The sequence below is a fragment of the Carya illinoinensis genome, chromosome 1 (assembly GCF_018687715.1).
Source record: "Carya illinoinensis cultivar Pawnee chromosome 1, C.illinoinensisPawnee_v1, whole genome shotgun sequence".
In the NCBI taxonomy this organism is placed as follows: domain Eukaryota; kingdom Viridiplantae; phylum Streptophyta; class Magnoliopsida; order Fagales; family Juglandaceae; genus Carya; species Carya illinoinensis.
In genome coordinates, this window is record NC_056752.1 from 11,248,427 (window position 1) to 11,258,924 (window position 10,498).

A 10,498-nucleotide genomic window follows, 5' to 3' on the forward strand; every position below is an offset into this window, starting at 1 on the left:
AAGAAAATAATACTAGTGCAGAAAATCAACTTCAAAACATAGTCTAGAGTCACGCAAACCACCAAAAGATGATGACTAACCTATGAGTATGAGGTTAAATGGCCACGAACTCCAGCCCGTGTGGAGTAGAGAAGCAGATATTGAGGGGCAAGGGAGAAAAATGAAGCTTCAATTTGTGAAATCATCATGACCCAAAATATTGAGTGGATGGAAATTAATGCTGGATGTAATCATTTATATCGTATCTTTCATACTTCTTCTCATATGTGGGATAGATTCCCCAAAATAAGTGGATCAATCACATGGAATATTTAAATGAGAATCTAGTTCTGATATTAATATATGAAATCAAACTAATCGAAAAAACTTGATCTGGTCGAAAAAAGTATACTGAATTATTTATATGATATCCTCAACACAATTATAACCACGCAATCAACCATAAGTGTCGCAAAATTATATGGAATACATCTACCTTTTTATCTGGTTTGTTCGAGATGAAAAGGATGGAACCCACCATGGACATGCATGGATACCGCAATACCGATGCGCTAGCACAAGCAAAGCCTTGAGAATCAAAGGTTCTTCAACCAGTCTTTCTTCCGCGTATGACAATAGATGCATTTCAAACTTTTGAGTAATCCCATCCTCCAGATCCTACAGCCATCCTATGCAGTAGAAACAGAAACTTTGTATCCTTGAACAAAATTTTTCAACTTTTCCGTTTCACCTACAACAGGAAGCCATTCGATAAGTACCTCCATGGTTATATAATCAGGATTACATGCCTGTTCAACCATTCTGTCCATGAGGTCAAATGCTTTCTCCAAGAAATTTTTTTCTCGCAGACCTTTGAACATAGCATTGTATGTGATAACATTAGGCCTTAAGCCCTTAACTTTCATTTCATCCATCAGAGAAAGAGCAAGCTCTACCTCTTTCTTTTTGCAAAGAGAATCTATTAGAATATTGTATATTACATTGTTGGGAGGAATCTTTGACGAAGAGCTCATATCTCTGAAAATCTTCATTGCTTCTTCAATTTTTCCATTTAAGCAGTATGCGTGTATCAGGGCTCCGTAAGTGAAAACTGTGGGCACAAGACCCTCCTTAATCATATTTCTCATAATTCTATGAACGGTTACAAAGTTTCCAGTTTTGCTCAAATAGGAAATCAAGGTGTTATATGTGACAATATCAGACTTAACTCCGGCTAGCTCCATTTCTCTGAGCATCTCATAAGCTTTATCCAATTTGTTCTTCCTACAGAACCCACCAATGAGAACATTGTAGCGCACAATGTCAAGGCAGAATCCAGCTTCTTTCAACATTGATGCGACGGAGCTGGCATCATCCATCCTTCCAGCATGGCTCAAACCAGATATCAATCTATAAAAAACAAATGCTTCTGGGGAGCATCCATCCTTCGACATTTGATTGAAAAGTTCCATTGCTTTATCAATATTGTTAGCATTGCAAAAAGCACTAATCAAGATTGAAAACGTCACAGCATCGCCTTTCAGACCGTCACTTCGCATTTCATTGAAGAACTGAACTGCACTATTGATCCTCCCATGTCTGCACATACCACCAACCAAAGTATTAAGGGTGATTACATTAGGAAATACTCTTTCCTTGTTCATCTGATCAAAGAGCTCTTGTGCCCTCTCAATTTCGCCAGCTTTGCAGAACCCATCAATCAAGCAATTATAGGTAACAGTATCTGGCATACATTTATTTTCAGATCTCATCTGATGCATCAAAGTCAACCCTTCTTCTTGCCTCCCAACTTTACAAAGTCCATCAATCAAAGTAGTATATAAGATTACATTAGGTTCAACAGACAACCCATCATTCCCTCCTTTCATTTTCTCAAAAACCTCCAGTGCCTCATCGACCCTCCCAGACTTGCACATATGCTTAAGAAGGATCCCAAAAGTTACCAAATCTGGTTGAATATTCATCTCTATCATCTTGGTCATGAGCGTATTCATCCTTTCAAAATCCCCATCCCTTCCCAACCACGTCAAAAGTGCATTGCATGAAGCAACTTCCACAGTACCACCAACCTTCATCACATCATGTAAAACATCCCAAGCAAGACCTATCTTTTTGTTCCTGCACAACTTGGTAATCAATTGCGTAAGTTTAAAGGTATCTGGAAACACACCGTGTTCACGTAATTTTGACACCAACCCAACAATCTCCTTGTCACTAATACTTCTTCCAAACCACTCCCTTCTCGACAATGCAGCAGGAACAACATCACGCGTAATATCATTGGGCGGACAGTCAGCACCTGGTTGAAACATTTCATCAAGCATGTTATGCGCCTCGACGATGCGCCCTGATTTGAATAGCACATCAACCACCACATTGTAAAAGTGCGTGTTTTTGAGAGACGGGTCTAGCTCGTCAACTACAGCCAGCGCCTCGTCCACCCTTTCGGCCCTTCCCAAGCAAGGAACAAGAAGTGTTGCGCCGTTAACTGTAAGCGGGATATTCCGCTCTTTGGACGTCCTATAAAGCTCTAACAACTTGTTCTGCGGATCAGGTTCGCGGCCTGCGAGCTCGAAGATGGCCTGGAACGTGAAGGACAATGATTTTAACTCTTGTGAAGGCGAATTTGATCGGATGTAATCGAAGAACTCGAGGGCTTGGGAAGAAGATGCCAATCGAAGCGCGATTTGTCCAAAAATACGAGGAGAGGAAGGAGAAGAAGGGGAAAAGAGGAGCTGGTGAAGTTGGGTAGAGCTGGAGCTCCCATCTTCTACGGCTTGGAAGAGTTGGACTGCTTCGTTTATCAACGATTCCTCGTCTTGTGGTGGTGGTTGTGGTGGTGGATTGCGTTCGGTAGAGAGGTGGCGGTGGAGGGGAAAGTAAGGGATTGCGTCTGTTTGGGGTTTGAGCAGACAGAAGCGTAAGAGGAAGACTGTGGATTGTTTGAATGAACAAAGTGGTACGCTCATTTTGTTCAAGCGAAGATGCTACATCCCTCAACAGTTGCTGTCAAAGACAATAATCTCAACTCCAAATTCTCCCTCATCTCTGTCGTACAGAACGGCCTCCCTCTCTCGTACAGGAAATTCCCCCAAATCCTTTATTCTCTCGTACAAAGGGCTTTGCTACACGCAGTCGGGAAACGCAATCGGCGTGCAGTCGGCTGTACGGAATGAATAAAAAAAAATTATAAAAAAATTATTTTATATTCAGGAGGACCTGCATGAATTATAAAAAGCTATAAAAATAATTTTTTTTTTTTATATAGGTCCTGTATTAATTTTTTTTTACAGCCGATTGCACGCCGACTGCATTTTCCGACTGCACAAATCATTTCTGCTCGTACAAAACCCCCGTCCCAAAAGAAAATCAGAAATGATTTGTGCAGTCGGGAAATGCAGTCGACGTGCAGTCGGCTGTAAAAAAAAAATTAATACGAAACCTACATGAAAAAAAAAAATTATTTTTATAACTTTTTATAATTCATGTAGGTCCCCCTGAATATAAAATAATTTTTTTATAATTTTTTTTTATTCATTCCGTACAGCCGACTGCATTTCCCGACTGCATGTAGCAAAGCCCAAAGAAAATAGAAACCTTTCCGAAGAGCCTAACGGTTTGTATATTAAAAATTCTCGATTTCAAATATAAAATTTTTAATCTCCTCGTTATAATTTTTATCTAAAATATAATAAATAATTTAATTTTTTCTTAATATTTTTAAATTTCAAAAATAGAATAATATTTGAATAGAATAATATTAAGAGCGAAAGTTAGAGAAACTGTAAACAAAATTGCAAACCATTCCGAATGATTTTTTTTTAATTATTATTATTATTCTTCTTCTTCTTCTTCTTCTTCTTCTTCTTCTTATTATTATTTTAAGAAACAAAATATTTCATTCATACAAGATGACGATTAAGATGTTTAATGATTTGAGAAAGAAAGTTCGGAATACAATCTCATTACATTTCAATACTATCAACTCTCTATGCATTTCTAGCTAACTTTTGTACTGCTCTATTCCCCTCTCTACAAATATGATTAAATGAACATGTTAAAAGGCAAGTTTTGAGCCATGAAACCTCTGCAAACAGCACAGTCATAACTGAATCAACTATGTTATTTTGCTGTCGAGATTCCATTAACATCAAACAATCACTCTCAACATTATATTAGTTATACCCATGCTAGAGCAGAGTTGTAGCTCTCTAAAAACAGCTAAAAGTTCAACAGTTTTTTGACTTTCAACATCATTTTCAGCCTTACTAGTAGCCATGATCACATTCCTAGCAGCATCACGAAGAAGCAACCCAAGTCCTGCCTTGTTAAGGTCTCCAAACAAAACCCCATCTACATTTAGCTTCATCACATTTGTTGGTAGAGGTTTCTAACTGAAATGGTCTTTCATTTGAACCCGAGTCTTTACCTTAACTTCCTTGAAATTCTTCATAAGACATGAAGCATGTTTTGTCACATGCTTTACACTCAAAATTTGTTGCTCAAATTCCTTTTTATTCCTCCTATACCATAACCCCCAAGTCAGACTAAAGAATAAGCTTAATCTGTCAACCTCTTCACCTTCAAAGAGCTGCAATACCAGATCAAAGAAAATTGCATGAACAGTGCCATCCAAAGATGGAAAAAAACTAATGCCATATCTCTCTCTACTAAGCACAGCTAAAAACTGCATGATACAATCTTCAATTGAATTCAAACAAAAACAGCAGTTTTCCTCAGTTATAACATGCTTCTTCAACAGGATTTTCTTAGTAGGCAAAACTTCTTTACAAGCACACCTTGCAAAAACTCGAACTTTATTAGGAACCAGCATCTTCCATAGAAGTTTCCATAATTTATGCTGCCTCATACAATTAGAGCCTTCAGCTGAAGCATAATTCTTGTGTTGCATAATCAATCGGTAATAGCTTTTCACAGAAAACTGGCCACTTCTTTCACACTCCCATATCCATTTATCAACCATAATTCTAGGAGAGATCACATGTGATGACCCGCTTTTGCGTGTATTTTCGCTGAAGGGTTGTTTTTAATTTAATTAAAATATTAGTTTATTATTTTAATTTATTTGCGTTTTAAAATTGATTTTTAATTTAATTGATGTTGTGTTTTATTTTTTCTTTTTGTTGTTTTGTAGTTTTTAAATCTCTTTTCGGCGGTTCGTTTTGTTTTCCCGGAGTGAGGTTTAGACCTCATCTTTTTCCCTACATCTCTTTTCCTTTTTCCTTTTCTTTTTCTCTTTTTTCTTTTTTCTTTCCTTTTTCCTTCCTTTTTCTTTTTTCTTTCTTTCTTTTCTTTTTTTTCCCTCTCCCCTGCGTCGACCCCCCCATCTCTCCCTCTCTTCTCTCTCCTCACCCACGGCCGAACGCTTCAACCGCCCAGACCCACCGTCGCCGGCCACCGTGCGGCACACCACCCCCACCAAAGTCTTCCTCTCCCTTCGGCGCACCACCCCACCGGTTTCCACCCCCATCCGGCCGGCTGTTTGGCCGGAAAAGCTCCTCAAAGCCCGCACGGCTTTGGCTCCGATCCGCCGCCGTCGCTCCACCTCCGGCCACCATTTCTTCACCACTTCATCACCGGTCCCTTGCCGTCCTAACCCACCCATTTCCGGCCTCCAACGACCACCGGAACAGCTCCTACAAGCTTGGTTTCCGATTTGGGTTTTCCGGCCATTTCCGGCGTTTTCGCCGCCACCCACGACCAACCACCACTTCCAATAGCTTCACAATCATCCCTAGACCATTCCCTATCAATCCCAAGCCCTGGTTTGTCCCCGTTCAAAAGTGAGTTTTTCACAACCCACGGCCACAGTGAATTTTCACTGTAACGTTGCTTTTTCGCCGCCGTTTGCAACGCCTCGTGTTTTCTAAAATTGCCATATAGCGCTGTAAGTATTTTTCAAACCCTATTTTCAGATTTAAATATATATTGCTCATTCAATTTATTTTATCTGCTGGTTGGTTGATTCCGGACTGAGTCCGAGGAGTTCGGGGGTCGGATGGATGGAGGACGGAGTGCTTGGTTTTGGTTGTATGTGATTGCTTGATTGTTTGGGCCATGAGGCGTGCGTTGCATATTGCATACATGTGCATTTTATTTGCGTGCGTTGCATATCGCATACATGTGCATTTTATTTTATTTGAGAAAATCATGTTTATCGGCGTATATGGTTGTTGGGTGCGTGCGTCTCACGAGCCCAAGCCGGGATGGGTTATTATCTCGGTGGAGCTCCTCTGGTCACTCGGGAGTGGATAATACTGAGTGACATCCCCTGGGTTGTCGCGGGGCGACGACCGGATCGCACGATACGGTAACGCTGTCGTGTCGACTCCGTGGTCCTTCGAGTGGCGGGGACTAGAGGATGGCCCGGCCAGGTACGCGCTGGGCGCGAGTCTGGGCATCACTCGTGTAGGTGTCACATGCGTAGTCGTTACCTGCGGTGTGACACAGAGCCAGGTGTGCGGATGATCCCTAGGGGAGATCATGGTGCATGCATAATCGGAACTCCTCTGGTCACTCGGGAGTAGTTAATACTGAGTGACGTCCCCTGAGTTGTCGCTGGGCGACGACGGGAGCAGGGCTAGAGGATGGCCTAGCCAGGTACGCGCTGGGCGCGAGTCTGGGCATCGCTCTATTCACCGACTCTGTGGCCCTTCGCTGGCGAGGGCTAGAGGATGGCCTGGCCAGGTACGCGCTGGGCGCGAGTCTGGGCATCGCTCGTTTAGGTGTCACATGCGTAGCCGTTATCTGCGGTGTGGCACAGAGCCAGGGTGTGCGGATGATCCCTAGGGGAGATCATGGTGCATACAGAGCGGTTTGTTTTATGGTTTTCGGATGTGGGCCATTTTCTGGGAAAATGGCGAGTTGTGGTTTTGAGGCGTTTGATCCATTTTCTAGGAAAATGGTGGTTTGGGCCATTATCTGGGATAATGGCGAGGATTGGTTTTAAGGATATGTTTTTATGGGCCAAATGGGTTTTTGGCGTGCGTGGTAAAATATGGTTTTGCGGGACATGTGCTTTAGTTTTCTTGCATTCATGTTGTTTGAGTTCTATGTGTTTTTATCTGGTAGTGTTTGGGTTATACTTACCTGCGGTACCATTTTTTGGTTCCGTAGCTTTTGGTGCAGAGTTCGAGGATGAGGAGGAGGAGGCTGAGCCCGAGGATGCGGCTCCGCCGAGTTGCTGATGTTATGCTTTATATTTGTTTTAAAGCTGTACTTACGTTTTGTAATATTTTGTTATGTATGTTTTTAACAGCTTGTATTACGTTAAGAAAAATTCTGGTACTTAGTTATTGACTTGCTTTTCGCTGCATTTTTTTCTTACACTTTGTTGCCTTTGCACACACTTGGCACACGTCGTTAGGGTGGTGACCCGTGATGTCACCATCCGGGCGTCTCGATTTCCCCGTGTCCGTGCGTGGGGATTTGGGGGCGTCACATCACCACTTTCAAAATATTTGCCACTTTATTTGGATTGAAGAGAGATATAATTTTATCCCAATTCCACATCTCATAGAATCAAGTCACTTCTGTATTGATTTGAGTAACCCATTTCTTGCTCCAATGACTTATAACTTGGGATCCATTTTTCAGTCCACATATGAGCAATTTGACCATCCCCAATCCACCATCGACACCGTTCTCTTAACCATCTCTTAGCCTCCTTATTCCCCTCAATGTATATGAAGGACAGTTTTCCAACTTAGCTTCAAAGAAATTTGTAGTACAAAACTATTTTGCCTTTAACAACTTATACAACAAGGAGGTCTTATCTTGAAGAAGCCTCCAACCTTACTTAGCAAGGAGAGCAAGGTTGAAAATGCGTAAATCTTTAAACCCCATTCCCCCTTTCGACTTACCCTCACACATATTACGCCAACTAACCCAATGAATCCTTTTTTCTTCACCTTGCTGCCCCCACCAAAACCTTGACATTAGTCCTTCTAAATCAGAACATAAACCAGTAAGCAAAAGAAAGCAACTCATATGATAAGTGGGTATCGATAAAGCAACAGCCTTCAAAAGCACCTCCTTACCCCCTTGAGATAAATAACTTCTCCTTCCAACTTTGAAGTTTTTTTGTCAAACCTTCTGTTTAATGGATTGAAAGGCTCTTTTTTTTTTTTTTTTAGTTACCAACAATTGGTGGTAACCCAAGATATTTCTCATATTGCTACACCTCACTATTACTCCATAACAGTTTAAGTTCTTCTCTCAAATCCCTATCCACATTACCACTAAAGACCATGGCTATTTTTTCCTTGTTAATTTTTTGACCCGAAACACACTCATACAAGTTTAAGATGGATTGCACCCTCCTATTCTCATCCACATTATCTTTGCAAAATATAACACTATCATTGGCAAAGAGCAAATGATTAATGTTTGGAGCCCCCCTACAAATTCTTATACCAGAAATTTCCTTTCTTAAGCCTGCCTCTTTTAACAGTGTAATAAGACCTTCTGTACAGAAAAGAAAAAGATAACGGGACTAAGGGTCCCCTTGTCTTAAACCCCTAGAAGGAATAATAGGCCATTTTGGCTCTCCATTAACCAAAATTGAAAAAGTAACAGATTTCACACAATTCATAATCAAATCAATAAAACTCTGTTCGAAACCCATAACCTCTATTACAGTGGAAAGAAAACTTCATTCAGCACGATCGTGGGCCTTACTCATGTCCAACTTAATAGACATGTAACATTTTTTGCCTTTTTTCTAATGCTTTAAAAAATGAACCAATTCATAAGCAATAAGAATATTATCAATGATTAAACGACCCGTAACAAAAGCACTCTAGCTTTCACTAATAACTAAAGGTAGCACTATTTTCAGCCTATTAGAAAGCACCTTTGCAATCAATCTATAGGCCACATTACACAAACTAATGGGCCTATAATCAGCAACAGTAGTAGGTGATTTCTTCTTTGGAATAAGAATAATATGAGTGTGATTAATAGACGAAGGGAACTTGCCAGTATTAAGAGCCTTTAACACTTCTCTTGTGACAGCATTACCCCCACTACATGGCAATATTTTTTGTAAAACATTGGAGACATTCCATCCGGACCAAGAGCTTTGGAATGATGCATTTGAGATAAAGCAGCCACCACCCCTATTTCTGTATAAATCTGACTGAGAGCAACATTCATTGGACCAATTACTTTTCCAGCAATTGACTAAAGAAAATCTGTTGAACCCCTAGGATTAGAAGTAGAAAGGAGCTCCTCAAAATAATGAAGAATAATCTGATCCCCTTGCTCCCCAAATTACCAGGCCCTTTGCTCATCTTTAACTTTAATCAAACTATTCTTTTTTCTTTCTTTTTTTTTTCTTCGAGAAGCCTTCATATGAAAATACCTTAAATTTTGATCACCCTCTTTAAGCCACAAGGCCTTAGATCATTGTCACCACATAACCTCATCCCTTTCTAACCATTTTTGTACCTCTTCTCGAGCCTCATTTTGATCATCTAAAAACTCTCACATTGGATCAACTTCACAAACCCTCTCTAATCCTGCTATTGCTATATGTAACTGCTTTTGAACATTGCCAAAAGTAGTCTTATTCTAACTGTCCAAATGAGTGGCACAATCCTTGATTAAATCCCTAACAGTATGCATATCATCATAGACCCTATCTCCTCTCCAAATAGATTTAATAATGTCTTCACATGCCTGCTCCCTCACCCACATATCTTCAAATTTAAACCTCATCTTTTGTCTAATACACTCCCCTTCTCCCTCAACATATAGCCAAAGAGGAACATGATCAGAGAATGCTACCAGGCCATGGATTATACATGCATTAGGAAACCTACTCCTCCTCTGAGAATTAGCCATTACTATGTCTAGTCTCTCACTAACACAATGAGAGCCCTCCCTCCTATTACATCAAATGGACTTATGGCCTCTATACCCCAAATCCTGAAGAGAACAATCATCAACTACATCCTTGCAAGCTTCAATTTGCCATGCTGTGTCTAACTCTACCTCCCCACTTCTCATGAGAATACAAGATTTCGTTAAAGTCCCCTAAAACCACCCATGCATCCCCATGTTGTGTACAAAGATTTCTTAACAAATTCCAAGTTTTGAACCTTTGACTTGTTTATGCATGGCCATAAATACTAGTTAAGAACCAGCTTCCCATTACAGAGCCCTCAGCAATAACATCATTCACATGATAATGAGAATAATTAAGAAGATATAGATTTACATCTCTTCCCCAAAGTAGTGCAATAACTCCTTTCCGCCCACAACAATCATCAGCCAAACAGTTGGAAAAACCTAACTTAAACTTACATACCTCAAATTGATGAGATTTCAATTTGGTTTCCTGCAAGAACAGGACATCGGGAGCTTCCCTCTTTACAAAATCACAGAGGGTCTAAATGCCTTGTGGGTTCCCAAGCCCACGAGCATTCCTGCTTAAAATTTTCATGGGGTCCGGCTGGGCTGCTCAACAGCCACT

General features: G+C 40.6%; 2 protein-coding genes across 2 annotated transcripts; both read right to left on the minus strand.

The window, feature by feature from the left end:
• Positions 1 to 373: 373 nt before the first annotated feature.
• LOC122310460 (pentatricopeptide repeat-containing protein At3g61520, mitochondrial-like) lies at positions 374 to 3,089 on the minus strand. The gene has a single exon (XM_043124336.1). The coding sequence runs from the start codon at positions 2,967 to 2,969 to the stop codon at positions 669 to 671; it is 2,301 nt and encodes a 766-aa protein (XP_042980270.1). The 5' UTR covers positions 2,970 to 3,089; the 3' UTR covers positions 374 to 668.
• Positions 3,090 to 4,150: 1,061 nt separating this feature from the next.
• LOC122306493 lies at positions 4,151 to 4,984 on the minus strand. The gene is made up of 2 exons (XM_043118940.1): positions 4,430 to 4,984; positions 4,151 to 4,363 (listed from the first exon to the last, which is right to left on the minus strand). Exons 1-2 carry the CDS (start codon positions 4,982 to 4,984, stop codon positions 4,151 to 4,153), a joined length of 768 nt encoding a protein of 255 aa, XP_042974874.1.
• Positions 4,985 to 10,498: the final 5,514 nt, after the last annotated feature.